The sequence below is a fragment of the Lepisma saccharinum genome, chromosome 1 (assembly GCF_977018435.1).
Source record: "Lepisma saccharinum chromosome 1, izLepSacc3.1, whole genome shotgun sequence".
In the NCBI taxonomy this organism is placed as follows: domain Eukaryota; kingdom Metazoa; phylum Arthropoda; class Insecta; order Zygentoma; family Lepismatidae; genus Lepisma; species Lepisma saccharinum.
Genome location: NC_139229.1, coordinates 47,481,181 through 47,498,234, shown reverse-complemented (window position 1 = coordinate 47,498,234; position 17,054 = coordinate 47,481,181). Strand labels below are relative to the sequence as shown.

Below are 17,054 nucleotides of genomic sequence, written 5' to 3'. Positions count from 1 at the left end.
AAAGCAGAGCAGTTAAGAACAGTGAACAAGTAGTAGACCTCATAAAAGGACTTAAGTTAAATGAGATGAAGACGACAATGTTTAGCTTAGACGTGAAAAGTATGTTCCCGAGCATCAAGAGGGGACACGTTTTGGACATTATTAAAAAGAGAATGGGACAAGAAATTATAGGAGAATGGGATAGTGAAAGGGTAGTGAAGGCGCTGGAAACCATTTGGAATAACGGTTACAGTATAATGGGAGATAAAATAATGTTAATGAGTGAAGGACTAAATATAGGTTCCAGTCTAAGCCCAGCATTGGCTGAATTGGTTATGAATGAATGGGAAAAGAAAGTGATAGAAAAGGGAGGTGACAAAATGATTCTGTTTTGCAGATATGTGGACGACTGTTTTGGCATATGGAAGGGAACGAAGAGGCAGCTTGACATTTTTGCCAAAGAAATTCAAGATGAAGAAAGAGGGATATTATTGGAACTTGAAATAGAAGAAGAAGACAAGTTAAGCTATCTAGATATATTGATGAAAAGGAAAAGAGGACAAGAAATTGAAACCGCTTGGCATCAGAAGAAGTGTGCAGCAGGGGTATTCTGCCACAAAAGAAGTGATGTAAGTGAGGTGACAAAAATAAATTTTATAAAGAATATGGAGGACAGAATCAAGAAAATATGCATGAAAGAATGTGAAAAAGAAGGCAAAATAAATAGCCTATGGAAACAGCTGGAAAAGAATGGCTATGAGAAGCAGGATAGACTGGACATAAACAGAAGAAGTAAGAAAACGGGCAGGGGAGAATTGGAAGAGAAAGAAAAAGAGGAGAGAAGGTTTGGAATAAGGAGTATGGGGAAGACCACAGAAAAGATATGCAAAGTGCTTAGGAAAGCAGGAATTAAAACTTACAGGAAGGGAGGAAGAAGCATCTTAGGAATAGCGAGGAATGCTAACAAGAAAAAGGAAAACAGAGAAGAGGAAGAAGAAGGGATTATCTACGAAGTAAAATGTAAAGAATGTCAGAGTGTGTACATAGGAGAAACGAAAAAAAGGCTGAAAGACAGGTTGAAACAACATAGGGATGATGTATGACTTAAGAGAGAGAGAAATGCAATATTTAAACACACGAGAGAAACAGGACATGACATAGAGTGGGATGAGGCTAAGCAGATAGGAAGGGAGAAGAGAATGCTAGTGAGAAAATGGAAGGAAGCCAAGGAAATAGAGAAGAAAGGCGAAGAAGACACAATGAACTGGAATGGGGGACTGAAGTTAAACAAGGAATGGAAGAAGATGTTGGAAAGAGTGGAAAGGACAAGAGAAAAAGAGGAGAGGAGAAGGAAGAAAAATGAAGGGAAAAGAGCGTGAGATTAAAAAGTCCAACCACATTCTATATGGAAGTGTTTAGCCTTTTAGGTGAAAGTAAAGTTGGAAAGTGAAAGTCATCTGCTAGAAAGTTCCAAACAACTTTCTAAATAGTCTGGAGGGAGTAATGTTTGTGTATATATATTACCCTTCTTGTTGTATCTGGTTACTTTTGTACTTGATACAGAGTCTGAAGAAGACCTTGCTAGAAGGTTGAAACGTTACGTTAGTTTATGTTTTTTAATAAAATAAATTACTGCCTTGGTCAGCATATTTAGTTTTTTTTACAAATATATTAACAATCTATTTGATTGCAATGCATCCAAAAATTCTAATTCAATCCAATTAAAAGGTATAGGAGGAATCAAGATATATTTGAAATATTTGAAGGGCTCAGGTGTAAAACATGGTAAGTAACATTTTGGTCATATTTGAGATACAAAGTAAAATGTGCCATCCTTCAATTTTCGAGTGAAATTTCCATGTCAAACAATTTGCATTGGACTCGGTGAAGCCTTCTGAAATTGGTAAACACAAAACAAAAACAATTTATCTACAGTATTACTCCTAATAATCTATTTTCTTAATGAACTTAGAAATGACCGAAATGTCACTTACCATGTTTTACACCCGAGCCCTTCATTTAATTCAAGGTGCATAGTTTACATTTACCATTTCACTTACTCAGACTAGAAAAACATCTACACACACAAGTCTCAAATGTTACGAAATACTAATCTACGAAAAATGATTACTTGCATAAGAATTTCAAACTCAAATTTACCTAATCAACTTCAAGATATCTTATCTTGCAATAATCTTCCGTCTGTCAGATAGATTGTTCTGCAAAGGGCCTTAACAAAGTAAATGGATTGAGAGAATTCTGTTTTATTTTCCATGCAGCTTTCTTTTCTTTTCCTTCCTCGATAAAAATAAAAGTTAAACTGTGAAAAACTTGTCTCAAAGCATTTATAAATTCAATGGGATTTGGATTAATAAAAGTTGCAATTTTTCACATCTACGGAGAAAAATTCACATAGAATTCACGCATAATTCCCGGAGCCAATAATTCACACATAATTCCTGGAATTCAAGGAATTCCTGGTGAGTAGCCACCCTGTACATCCTTTAATACAGCCTAAATTATAATGAATAAAATATCAATTGTAAACTATACATGCAATTAAAAAAAATGACTAATCAGAATTGGTCCTACAGTTCGTAAAGTGGTATTCCAGCCAATGGCATGTGCACACTAAACATTGATTGAAATGCCACAGCTTTGTTCAAATCTGTGATGAGGCGACCAACACACACCTTATCTCTAATTTCCTTTCAATGGAGGAGAAAGTTTATTTACGTCAATTACGGAATATCCATTTCTATCAATAATTTCCTCTCTGAGGAGATGGTAACAGAAGTTCAGTAGTTTTACTTGCAATAAATTTTTGTAACCCCTCAATATATACCATACAATAAATTTTGCCTTCATCAGCATTTGAATGTTTTACTCAATTATTTATGAAACACCTGGTATTATGTTCTTCCAACAACAATAAATTATTTTAACTTACCAAAACTAGTTAGATACTATGAGAAATAGCTTGTGGCACAGAGGATATATATAAAAAAAAATACTGAAGTTTTGTAAAATGAGTGGCTCAACCAGGGATGAAACCTGCATTTTTTCCATTGTGCGCCAATGGTTTAATTTTTTCTTATTTAGATCTTTTTTTATCACTTTTGACTAATCATGAAGATGAGGATAAGTGATTTTATGGTGAAATTCCTAAAGGGACACTCCCAAAGAACACCCAGGCCCAGGCTGAGAACCTGGGACCCCATTGTGTGTCTGTCCACTGAGCTATCAGCCAACCCATGGCCTCTGCTCAGTTTCTACAATTTCCAAATCTCTGTGTAAGTTTACAATGTCCACTACATGTTGCAGAAAGTGTGGGAAAGCTAGAAGTTGGATTGGTAGAGCAATGGCACAGAATGCCAAAGACCAGATTCGATCCCTAGTTGAGCTGCAATGTTCACACAACTTTTCAGCAAGTTCTATTACGGCATTCATGTACTTACTCCACAATGAAAAGTATAGTAGGCATGCTAACCTTTATTAGAAGATTCAACGTGCGAGATAGGCAGACGATTAACTTGTTGAACCGCTCCAGTTCTTGAATAAGGACAATCACGGTTGGTGTGAGTAGTGCTGGATGTCTCTTTCTTAGGTCTTCAGGACTGAAGAGTTTAGGTAATTTGCGGATTATGCCTTCCGCAACACCCTCAATAAATTTCTCTCTGCTAATTTTACCTCCCGATTCACCTGATAAAGATTAATTTAAATGTTAATTTAAAAAAAAAAAAATTACATAAGAGTCAAAAGATTCAAATAGTTTACTTTCTTCATCAGTGCTGTGATAAAGCAAGAAATTTATCAGTTCTGATGTATATTATTATTGAATAGAAACGATGCTGAAAATAAACATTCTATAAAATTTCCAGTTATTTACTATAATATCCTCAGGTATTTTACATGGCTGTAGAAGCAGTTATTAACATATATATGAAGCAGAAGGAAAGTATATGAAATTTGACAGCATTACAAGGAAGTACTACATTTGTTAAGTGATTTCCTTACAGAACAGTACAACACAGCATTTTATCAAACCTGAAAAAATAATAATAAAATGTCTTTAAAAAAATTATAAAATGTCTTTAAAAAAATTAAACTTTTGAATGTAAGAAATTGAGTGTTGGAATTGACTTAAATATCAGCTTTGTGTTGATTCCAACCTGGCCAATTTCTGCCAATATTTAGACATCAGAAATCAGCTTTATCACATTCCCAATATTCATTTTATATATTACATAATGCCGAGGCAAGTGAAACTGAGCCAACCTTCCCCTGGAGCGAATGGTTTCATTCTGTTACGTGGCATTAGGTGCGTTGGCTGCAGCGGCCCCTGCGCTTTCATTCTGCACATGGTCGCATGACAAGGCTCTGGAGTTGGTGCATGTTAAACAGCAGTCTGTCCCAATGGAGACTCCAAAAGAGGAACAGCATGGTGTGGTGAGATTTTCAACTGTCAAAGGTGTGTCACAACACAAGATTTATAATACTGGAGATGTCTAACTACTGTATGTATGTATGTTTCTGGATCCCACTTTAAACTGTAGGTGCTGTCCCGATTAGCCTTACTGTGCATAATGTGGACTTAAAAACACCAAATCAATCAATGTATGTATGTGTATGGTTCTCTTTCTGTATATAAGCAATGTGGTATTTAAGAAATTTCCAGTGAGGGGGAAAATCTACTGACTGTCTAGGGACAGCATGAGATAATGACTTTATGCCATATAACATTTCCCCCATGGATAAAATTTATCAAGCAGAGGGGGACACAAGTACCCAGAGGGGGTAAATCCCCCATCCCCCATACGAATACCACCCTGTATATAAGAATAAAAATACTTGTTTTGCTGTATAAAAATATCAGCTTGGCTCACTTTCGTTTGACTTGTGCTTATACATAGAAACAAACAGATTTTTAATGTTTATTAGAATTTTGTATTCTATATGCTTATAATAAAATATGAATGAACTGATACGAAAATTTTGCTAATGGCAATAAACTACTGATATAAAATTTGTCAGTACGTATTACTGATATTCTACCAATCCAATATAACATTTTAAATGTTCCTTGAAAAAAAACATGAATGGTTCATTAACCTTCATAATTAATGTATGTAACCAGGTGACTGAGGTGAATTTTGCCTTTGAAAAAGAACTCCATATTTTGACATTTACCTTACCAAAGTATGACATATGCATATTAAAATAATAATACTAAAATGTCAGACTTTGCACTGAATTACAAGTTATTTATAAATATATTGGATCAGTGGAATTATCAGTAATTTCACCAATAAACCAATCTTCAATAGGTTTATCATAAATTACGCACAATTTCATAATTTCATATGATACTGAGTCCATTCTTAGCCCACTAAAACAAAATATCTTAAGCTTTTCTTGCTTCTGATCTTGAAAAACTGAATGCTTTTAAAGAAATCTCCAACAAAAATACCATTAACATACCATCCTAAGTTAATGCTGAATTTAAAAAAAAATATATACTTACATATTTTTTGTCCTCGTCCAACTAAAAGTATAGATTTATGTAGCATAATGAATTAAATAGTTAAGTAAGAGGATTGTTAATTTAAAATATGCTAACGCAACAGAGGTGAGCATGCTTCCAACTTATTTCCTTTATATTATCTACAGTTCTCTATAATTTAGTTACTTCAAATTCCCCCTATTTTTTTTACAGATAAACTTTGAAATTACTTTGTCATTATTTGTTTTAACATTATTATTTGAGTACAACTTACTTGGAAACCTATATGTGTTCTTTCACATACATTCTTAAATGTTTTCATAATTACAATTTCTCACTGATTGAAACACATTCATTGAACTGATTAAAATGTTGAGTTGCTCAGGAAGCCTGACGGTCAGACAGATAAAAGATGGCAAAGATATGCTTCTGCTTCACCAGCAGCTTTCAGTAGTTGTTACAATAGTTTATTTCTCTCTTCCCTTTCTTAAAAGCTGGTTTTGAACCTTATTTTAAATGCTCAATGTTAGATTCCCAACAAAGAATGGCAACAGGGTGAAAAGTCGGAATAAGATAATGGAACCATATGCAAGTGCTCCAGTCTTACAATTTTATTAGTCCTTTTACACTGCTCCACAAAACTTAAAGAACACCAAGGGAACAGAAGAGAACAAACACAAAAACAGGGTTCACCCCGTGTACCATTTTGCAATGTTGCTGGTCATTTTCGTTGCATGTTGCATCTGTACCTTATTGGTGTTCATAACCCCTGATCAAGAGCATCCCAAACATGCTCGATAGGATTGAGGTCCGGTGAGCATGCAGGCCACTTAATACGGGTGATGTCATCTGTTTTCAGGAATTCTGACACAATACGTGTGCGATGCGGGGGAGCATTGCCATCCATAAGCAGGAATTCCGGACCAAATGCTCCATGGAAATTGCGAACATATGAACGCAAATGGTTGTTTTTCTCAATTTCGGATGGGGCTGTAGCCTCATCAATCCCTCTCTGTGTACGTCAGTGTAGCGTGACAAAGCTTAAATAAACTTGAGACGACGACGTGAAAAAGAGATATTTTATTGTAATGTTATTCTCTAATACTCTACTTGCTCTCATAATCCCTTGGTGTTCCTTAAGTTTTGTGGAGCAGTGTATATTGTCCTATTTGCAACAGGAACTCCACAGCACTATTATTCTTAATTATAGAATTTGACTGAGTACTGAAGATCAAATTAGAAAGTTTGTCAGTAACAAATGTGAACATGTGTTTTCAAATAAATACATGCTGATCAATAAGAACATGTCAGATAAAAATTTCCTTCCAGCACTTTTACCATCATTGGGAAGTGGAATAAATGAGGAGAAAAGAATAAATAAATAAATTATTTTTTATATTTTAAAAGGTGTTTCTAATAATTTAATTGCAACCAAAATAGCAAATCCATATACATTCTGTAAGTCATGCATGTTGAGTGGTTGACTCACAATCGTGGCAGTTCCTGGTTCACGTTCTAACCAGACATGGGTATTTCTTTTTGAGTGTCCCTTTGTCAATTTATTCTCATTGTTACGATTAGCCAAAAGTGGCAGAAAAGCGATGTAAAAGAAGAAAAATACGAATGGCTACATACATTACTACATCCAATGAGAGAAACTTCAATCAAGAAAGAAAGCAATGAAGAAGGAAAGTAAGTAATAGAAGTAACAAAACAAGACAAAATGAGAAACAAGACGTATGTGCAGTCACTTTCTGTGTATTGACACTTTTGTACCTCCTGACAATGATGTGAGGTAGTGCTGAAAATATTTGACAAAATGAATGATACCGACACATCATGTCTTTGTTTTATCCTATTTACCTTTTAATACATGTAATTTTATCTAAAGAATTATCTGCTGCTTCCTGAAGAAGACCAATGTTTGTTTTTTCGTTAGAATGTTGAATGAAAACAAAGCACACTGCAATAAGGTGTTTTCATTTCATGGTTATGAAAAAACTGTTGTGAAAGTTTAAATTCCTTAATAATTAAGTTGGCACTACATGATATTACATGTTTTATATTTTTGATCATCAATAAAACAGCAAAGGGAAAGCAATTACCTGTTTGTGGCTGAAGTTCCACTAGTTGCTGCCACATTCCTTTAACAGACTGAGTGTAGTAACCGATTTCGGCATTTGGATGAAGCCCAAAGACTTCTGGGCTGTTCACAAGAGGCAACTGCTCAATAGCTTCTACAAGAGATTGAGAGAATCTATGTTTCAGCTATCATAAGTGACACAAATAATAAATGACAACCAAATCAAATATTTTGAATTTCTGCAAAATAATATACGGTTATTTTTAATTGGTTTTATTTTATTTTTCATGCGACGTTTTGTCCTGGTTCCCAGAACTTTCTCAAGCCAAGATAAACCCCCACACACACCTATACATGACTAGTCATTCTACACTTCTGTAAAATAACCATGTATTATTTTTGCATCTATAAAAAGTGATGCTGTTTTCTGGCTTTCAAGACTGGAGTCTACTATTGCCTTCAAGTAGCTCTCACTGGGAATCGAACGTTGGACCACTTGCACAAAAAGCAAGAGAGAGCTAACCATTAGGTTACATAAGGGCTCTACAAATAATATGCATAATATAGAAATATGGATAATAAACAAATATATAAATTACATGCCTTATGGATGAAAAATTGAGGACCAGAATTCTCTCCCTCTACATATTTTAAATGCATTTAACACTAAAGTTTGAGAAACACTTTAAACTCAAAATGTTAAGAAAAGTAATGCAACATTCATTGCTTTATTAATAAAATAGCTAGGGACATGTTTACACCCTCTAAAGAACTTGGCAGAACTTGTTGATTTCTGGACTCATAATGCTTCTATGAAAGGTTCTGGATACAACTACTGCCCAGGGCATGGGTGTTATTTCTTGTATTTATTCTTTCACATGATTAATTACTATTCATCCTCAACACTGAAATTAATCCAATGAAGCAGAAATATGAGGTCAAAAAACAGAATGGAATCAAATCAAGGACAAGGCTCATGTTATTTAAAAAATAAAAGATGGTTACTGGTGAGCATCTCTAGCATAAAAAAAAAGAAAACCATAAGTAACTGATTTCAAAACTAGAGTTACAGTAATGTATTTTAATCTTACCTATATACTCTTCTCTGTAACCATCTGGGGGTATTTCATAGTTAAGTTTGTCATCTTGATAAAAATGGAATGGTTGAAAAACATCAAATAGGAAGTCACCCATATATTCATTCATGTATGTATCCACAATTCGCCGATCAAAATTGTCAATAACACGACCACCATACATCACCTGCAATAGAAAAGAATGCTTTACATATGCTTATCATCAGGGAACGGATTTACATGTAAATAGATATATTTATGTATGAAGCTGAAATCAGTTATATTTTGTATTATCTTTGTGCATCATGGTATGTAGACTCGAAAATTCAGTTTTTATTTTCCATATTTGTACATATATTAGGTTTTGGCTCATATCTGACATATTTGAGTTATTTTTACATATTATTTCCCTATTTCAGAACATTTCTCAATATATGTATACTTCATATTCAGGCAATAACTACATGTCCTACTGTGACCAAAACAGTTGCGTGAATTTCTTCCGAATAACTGACAAATATGAAATACATTCCCATTACTTCTCGTGATACTGAACACAGTTTTAGTCAATATAAATCCATCTTGGGAGACAACAGAAGGGAATTCACATTTGGACACTTACAACAAGATTTTGTGATTCATTATTTGGGAAACAAAATGAAAAAAACATTTTGTATTGTTTCACAATTAGTGTCAATGTAAGCATACTGTATTTGATGTAGCTCATGTATTAAATACTTAAAATTTATATTTAACTCCATATTTTGGTGAAAATAACTAAATATATATTTACATATTTAGCATATTTTTACTACATATAAATCCGTTCCCTGCTTATCATTTTCAGATATCACCTTCAAGATTAGCATGCCAGCTGATAGCCAGCTAAAAGGTGATATTCTACAAGAGTTTCTTATGCATAGGTGTAATTTCTCATTACAATTGAAGGGCCAGGGGGAAAAACGATGAATGTTCATTCGAGACAATTTACCAGGAAATGAAAAACAAAGTATTTCTTTCCATAAGAACGTTAATATATGCCAAAATAATAATGCGTTTTTCAGGCACTTCTCATCGTTTCCAAACCAAGGCCGTTCTCATTCTTATAGTACAGCTTCTGAACTATCAGATGGCGTTGCGATCTCAAAATGGGCGAAAAATCGACATTCATCGTTTTTCCCCCTGGCCCTTCAATTGTCTTAATTCAAGATAGATAAGTCTTAAGGATATTATATAATAAATACATATTCTTCTTGCTGAAAATTTACCAGAAATCCTGACAAGTATATGTGATGCTGACATTTGTACAATTTGTTTGAACAGGTTTGATTACAATGTATGTAAAAATACAAAACATATACATCATTACCCTGACATTAATTCACAAGACTTCAACCTTTTTTTTTACATGACACAACAAAAAAACTTACAGGTAATCAGTATTATGTGTATGTTTGGATGTTAAAACTACTGAATTAAAGGGAACAGCTGATGGCATAGTATACATTATTTCATTCCTTACAAGTAATTTCAAAATAGCTTACTTGGGCCTTCTTAATGGCATAGTGGTAACACTATCACTTTGCAATCAATACGTTCTGGGTTCGATACTCAATGGAGTCACATACGAGGGCATACCCAAAAGAAACCAGAATTTTGTCAAAAAAAAATTGCCGGAATATGCCAAAAAATATGAGTGTTATTAACTTTGAGTTACAAATACCTTAGTCTCCTTCAAAGTATTGTCCATTTGACACGATGCACTTATCCAAACGACGTTCCCATTGCTTGAAACATTTTTGCTGGGATATTGTTCAAGGCCTGGAGCGCCATGCGGGGGAATAAAAAAAATCACAAGGTGCAAGATCCGGTGAATACGGAGGGTGAGGAACAACGGGCATCGTGTTTCTCGCCAAAAACTGTTCGACACGCACAGCTGTGTGGGCTGGGGCATTGTCGTGGTGGAGCAACCAGTCGCCACGCTTCCACATTTCTGGACGTTTTTGCCGCAATTTTCACGCAATCGCCTCAACACACCCATGTAGAAATACTGATTAACAGTTTGACCTTGAGGAACAAATTCCTTGTGAAAAATCCCTTGCACTTTTTCAATGTTTTCGTCATTTCTTGTTGTGGCAGGTCGTCCAGATTGCGGCTGGTCTTCCACTGACATTACCCCCTTTTTGAAACATGCAAACCACTCATACACTTGTGTTTTACCGAAGGTGTCTTCTTTAAATGCTTTTTTAAGCATCACTACAGTCTCAGCTGCAGTTTTCCCTAATAGGAAACAAAATTTCACACACACTCTCTGTTCCTTCTGATCTGCCATAGCAAAATTTGCAGCAAACATTTGACAACACAAAGAACGTGCGGCTCAGCACAGCTCCACGTCTACACAGGGCAACGGTGCTCAGCACACTGGCACGTCATATCCTGCCAGATATGCTTTCCGATTTCTTTTGGGTACTCCCTCGTAGTTGGAATTCCACTTTAAACTGTAGGTCCAGTCCTGATTAGCCTCTCTGTGCCAGAAGTGGACTTAAAACATAAATTCAAAAGAGCTTACTTTAAGATTAGCATTATATAGTCCCCCTTTTGTACAGTCATGGACACTTCTGGGTTATAACAAATCCATTAACTTTCAATGGAATCGTTACAACCCAGAAGTGTCCATGACTGTATGTTTGTGTTTGAATGTAAGTATTTAACAAGTCATGTACCAAAGTAACCTTATGTTTGGAATATACAGGGTGACTGGTAATTCGATGTATTCCCTGAAAGGGGTTAAAGTAGAGACAATTTGCAATAAATTTGACCATATGATACCCCGTCCGAAAATTAGTAGTTTTCGAGATAATCGAATTTCAATTGTTTTTTTAAAAAAATGACAATTTTCCACATAAAAAGATGAATTGAGAAAAAACTACTCATTGTATGGAACTTATTTCAGCGTTTTCTGATAGCTAACAAATAAGTGGTTCCTCTAAAAAAAAGTTTTTCCCAAATAACAATCACATGTAAGTAACGGGTGGGTCTAAACTTACAAGTCATGATAAAAAAATGCACTCTTAGTTTACTTGGCAACGTATTAATAAAAAAAATGGTATGACACGAAGCGTACAAATTACTTAAATTACTTCCTTGTGTCATCTGCTATCCAACAAGGTACAAATGTTGCTAACATTCACATTTGTGTACAAGAAATAATACTTCATTCATCTTCATGTGCATGGAAACAATGAACAATACAATTAAAGAACATTACACGTCTTGCTCAAAGTGGGCACCTCCGTTACGAATGCAGGCACGCAGGGTTTTACGGACATTTGGTCTCTTAATTTGTGATGTGATGGTGTCCTTGATGTGTTGACCAGCTGTTGAGATCCTCTCCCTGAGCTCTTCTTGCGAGTTTACCGTTGTCTTGTCATGTGGCTCCAAATGTAAAAGTCGCTAGGCGTGAAATCGGGGGATCGAGCCGGCCAGCGAATCGGGCAGCCTCGGTCAATCCATTTCTTTGGGTAATTTTCATCCAGCCACTGTCGCACGCCCAGGCAGAAGTATGGATGGGCGTCATCAACAATCATTTGATCCAGCCATTTTTCCTACCCCAAATCTTAAATGGCATCACTTATGAACATTTTTTGAGGAACGGGATGGCAATGTTGTTGGAGGATGTGCCTCTAGCTACAAGATGTGACATGATTTATCAGCATGATGACTGCCCAGCTCGATCCCCCGATCGATTTGACGCCTTGCGACTTTTACATTTGGAGCCACATGACAAGACAACGGTAAAGTCGCAAGAAGAGCTCAGGGAGAGGATCTCAACAGCTGGTCAACACACCAAGGACACCATCACATCACAAGTTAAGAGACCAAATGTCCAAAAAACCTGCGTGCCTGCATTCGTAACGGAGGTGTCCACTTTGAGCAAGACGTGTAATGTTCTTTAATTGTATTGTTCATTGTTTCCATGCACATGAAGATGAATGAAGTATTATTTCTTGTACACAAATGTGAATGTTAGCAACATTTGTACCGTGTTGGATAGCAGATGACACAAGGAAGTAATTTAAGTAATTTGTACGCTTCGTGTCATACCAGTTTTTTTATTAATACGTTGCCAAGTAAACTAAGAGTGCATTTTTCTATCATGACTTGTAAGTTTAGACCCACCCGTTACTTACATGTGATTGTTATTTGGGAAAAACTTTTTTTTAAAGGAACCACTTATTTGTTAGCTATCAGAAAACGCTGAAATAAGTTCCATACAATGAGTAGTTTTTTTCTCAATTCATCTTTTTATGTGGAAAATTGTCATTTTTTAAAAAAACAATTGAAATTCGATTATCTCGAAAACTACTAATTTTCGGACGGGGTATCATATGGTCAAATTTATTGCAAATTGTCTCTACTTTAACCCCTTTCAGGGAATACATCGAATTACCAGTCACCCTGTATATGTCAATCTTCCAAACTAAACCTTTGAAACATGCAATTGCTCTACCACTGCTCCTAGGATGGTAACATTACCTATTCTTTCATTTTCACTGAGTTACATATGCGGGATAATTTATGAGGTATACTATAGCACATGCTGTTGCCTTTTAATTTCTGTTACTAGAAGTTAGTGTGGAGGAGAATGTTACAATTTAATTTTATCACACACATGAGAAAAATAAATCAAGTGAATGGCACATTTGTCACTCAGTTTATGTCTTCCTGGAGGGTCAATATCTAATGAGACATACGACAAATATTAAAAAGTACAAATGGAGTGTCTAGAAATTAGAAATATTTACCTCTCCTATTAAATATTTAAGACTGTTCCAAGGAATTCGTAGATCTCTTGCAGTGTAAGCTTTTGTTAGATATGTATCCAATATTTGGACACAAACATTGAAATCAGTTTCATTGAAATCATAATTTATATTCCAACCAATTTTCCCATACTTCCTTCGTTCCTATGGAAGCAAACAACATTTTTATAAAATAAACATCTTCAAAACAAATATTTTTTTTAACTTAAACAATGAGTAAATACATTATATGGAGAGTTCAGAAATGGAGGAGCAAAAACTTTATGATAATTTTTAATTGTTTCCTAGAGCTCACTTAGAATTAAATATACTTTTAAATTATATCAACATATATATTTATCACATGTTCATTGCTTATAATTTGCTTCATTATTTGTCTATCTGCATTTCTAGGGTCAAATACTAAATAAAAAAAATTATGCAGAATTAAACAAATTTTGTAAAGATAGAAACTGGAAGTTTCAAGGAATTTGTGGATCACTTGCTCTGAAGGCAGAATAGGTAAGGGTACGGGTAAAGTTCTCCGTGCTCATTGCAACTTCCCTAAAGGTATATGGGAAGAGAGAGATGGAAAGGTAGGGTCTTAGATTTCCGATCCTGACCTTTTTTCTTTTTGTTTTATTCTTTTGGAGGTGATGTGTGTAGATCTATATTCTCGCCTGCAACATCTGAGTTGGCTTTTACCTGGGGAAAATATCCATAACCCTTAATGATAGGATAAACAATTACCCCTCTTCCACCTAAAAGCTTCACTCCATTGTCACCATCCACACAAAGAGCACAATGCCCCTCTTGATGATTGCTTCCAGGTAGCAATCACCCAACTCTTATCCAAATCCACTAACATATCAGTGCAGAAGAGCTGGGAGAGGGATTAACATATCATGAGTGTAATCACACTCCCTGGCCTGTATAAAACTACAGAGTTACTTTCTGAACCAGGTACCATCTCCACCCCACATCACCATATCAAACTCTTCTCTTTCCCCTCACATTACTTCCACCCCCCTAACACACACACATCACACCTTACCACTCAAGATGTTCGACAAGCCAGGCGAGACAACCACATTTTTCAATGCCAACTGCATCTTCACTCTACCCCTGGCAGCCTTGTAGGTCCAACACTTATTTCTGTTTTGCTGTTACCTACGTTTGAAGATATGGTCATCAAAATTTAAAAGATGTCCAGTATCTGGTGAGTGTTTCCTATTTTATTTTCATTTAATATGTGTGTATATATACACAATGGAACCTCAATTTTATGTTTTTCAGAGGGACCAACCTGAAAAAAACTTAAAATACGGGAAAATGTAAAATTGAGGAAAACTTTATAACCTTTTGCTATGTTGGGACCAACAAGATTGAATGTTTAATGTGGGAAAATGTAAAATCTGGCAACGTAAAATCGAGGTTCCATATATTGACACACGAGAGTCAATCAAGAATTCTATGCACTTTTGCTATAATTTTCTTTAACTTGGCCATACTTTGCATTTTGTATTTTTGTTATATAGCATTGCTTCCCTGCAACTTTTGGCTATACTGCAGGAGGCCTCAGAAAGAGCGTTTTGCAGGCTAACAGCAGACGTCGCTCGCACACTATTGCCAATACTCTCGTGTCGTCTGCTCCTCAGTCGAACAAACAGGCCAAGGTAGCAACAGGCAGAGGTCACTCACCCTTCCAGAAGGGTGCAGCGAGCTAGCTGTGGCAACCGGGCTCGCTCATTCGTGGACCTGATTGGTTCTCGCAGACACACCCCCATATTGTCGTCTGCTGCAAGCCCGTGAAGCGATCTTTCTAAGGCCTCATGGAGTATAATCACAATGATGAAGATGAGTGATGATTGAATGAAAGTGATGAAGGGTTACTCACAAATAACACCCATGCCCAGACTGAGATTCAAAAGTGGGAACTTCACCCTTAGTCTGAAAGTTGACCACTTAACGTGTTCAGCCACTGAGACGGCAGTTGGCCAAACTGGTTTCTACTCATGCATGTCAATAAGAGTTTGTCATCACCCATCACCTTAGCACACAATTCATTTTTATCACTAATTTTGTTCTCTTGTTGTTGCGAGTAAATATGGTCGTGCCACTCTCGACATGCACCAAAGAGAAACAGCAAGCAGTGATGCATTTTTTTTGTTGTCTGAAGGTGTACTGGGGGCTGAATCCATCAAAAGCTTGAATCACAATAAGGGGGACTAATACGCAGATGACTTGCCACTTCATCGATAGTCACTTGTCACATTTTCAGAATCATTGCAAAATGTTGTATTCCTGTAATTAAATACAGGGTGGCTCAATAAGTCACTTAACACCCCCAGTACAAGGCCACTGCAGCGCGCAACATGGAAATGGTGATGACCAATCTTTATCAGGCCAAGGGGGAACCACATTGACGCCACCCACACGGTCGGCGGCCATCTTGATGACCGCCATCTTGAATTCAACTTCCGATTTTTAAATGGGAAGGGTGTCGTGCAAAATATCAAAATGGGCTAAAATTTCACGAGAAATGCAATGGTGAAGGTTTTTTCGACGTATCTTTAACCAATAAAAAGTTATGACTGAATTCTTGTACCAATTAGCTCCTTTTCGAGGTGTTAGAAAAATGCCTTAAAATTTGTTTAGCGCTTCGGTAATGCATCGAGATCAAAGTGACGTCTAGGGAGAGACGTTCCCATACCATTGCACATTATTTTAATCGGATACATCCATGAAGAGCTGCTCATTATGAATGGTTGTCGCGAACAATTTACAGTGTGACGCTTCCATTGAATTAAAAGTCCTTCACAGTGACAAGGCTAATGTTTATGTTCAGAAGGAAGTTCATAAACAGAATATGTGACCCTTGTCATCTGATAAATAACTTTGGACAAAAACTGGTTCATAACGTTCCCATAAGTGTTCTGGTGTTCTTCCCTATTGAAAAAACTCTGTAAAAAGTACCTTCTTCCATAAGCAAGGATGAAAAAAACTGTTTATTTAACAAATCCAAGTAGCCCTAAGCATTTAAGGTTCCTTTGATGGAAAATTGACTAACCAATCGTTTTCCACACAGCACGTCACACCATTAACTTACCAACACTAACCATTCAGCTTTGATCTGTCAAAAATGGGTTATCAGATAAAAAGCATCGAATATTCTGTTTATGAACTTCCTTATGAACATAAACATTAGCCTTGTCACTGTGAAGGACTTTTAATTCAATGGAAGCGTCACACTGTAAATTGTTCGCGACAACCATTCATAATGAGCAGCTCTTCATGGATGTATCCGATTAAAATAATGTGCAATGGCATGCGAACGTCTCTCCCTAGACGTCACTTTGATCTCGATGCATTACCGATGCGCTAAACAAATTTTAAGGCATTTTTCTAACACCCCCTTCCCATTTAAAATTCTGAAGTTGAATTCAAGATGGCGGACATCAAGATGGCCGCCGACCGTGTGGGTGGCGTCAATGTGGTTCCCCCTTGGCCAGGCAATGATTGGTCATCGCCAATTTCAAATTCCATGCCGCAGTGGCCTTGTACTGAGGGTGTTAAGTGACTTATTGAGCCACCCTGTATAACAAATTGAC

The 17,054-nt window shown here is 36.1% G+C and overlaps 1 protein-coding gene across 2 annotated transcripts in view; it reads right to left on the bottom strand.

Moving 5' to 3' along the window:
• Dhc98D (Dynein heavy chain at 89D) overlaps positions 1 to 17,054 on the bottom strand; it is a 519,777-nt gene that overhangs the window by 22,108 nt on the left and 480,615 nt on the right. The window contains exons 72-76 of one of the 2 annotated variants that reach the window (XM_083131330.1): positions 13,447 to 13,608; positions 8,657 to 8,828; positions 7,588 to 7,719; positions 5,504 to 5,524; positions 3,470 to 3,681 (exon numbers count right to left, since the gene is read on the bottom strand). In XM_083131330.1, coding sequence (XP_082987456.1) covers positions 3,470 to 3,681; positions 5,504 to 5,524; positions 7,588 to 7,719; positions 8,657 to 8,828; positions 13,447 to 13,608 — 699 coding nt within the window. The remainder of the gene's footprint in view (positions 1 to 3,469; positions 3,682 to 5,503; positions 5,525 to 7,587; positions 7,720 to 8,656; positions 8,829 to 13,446; positions 13,609 to 17,054) is intronic. The other variant, XM_083131320.1, reaches the window with a different exon arrangement.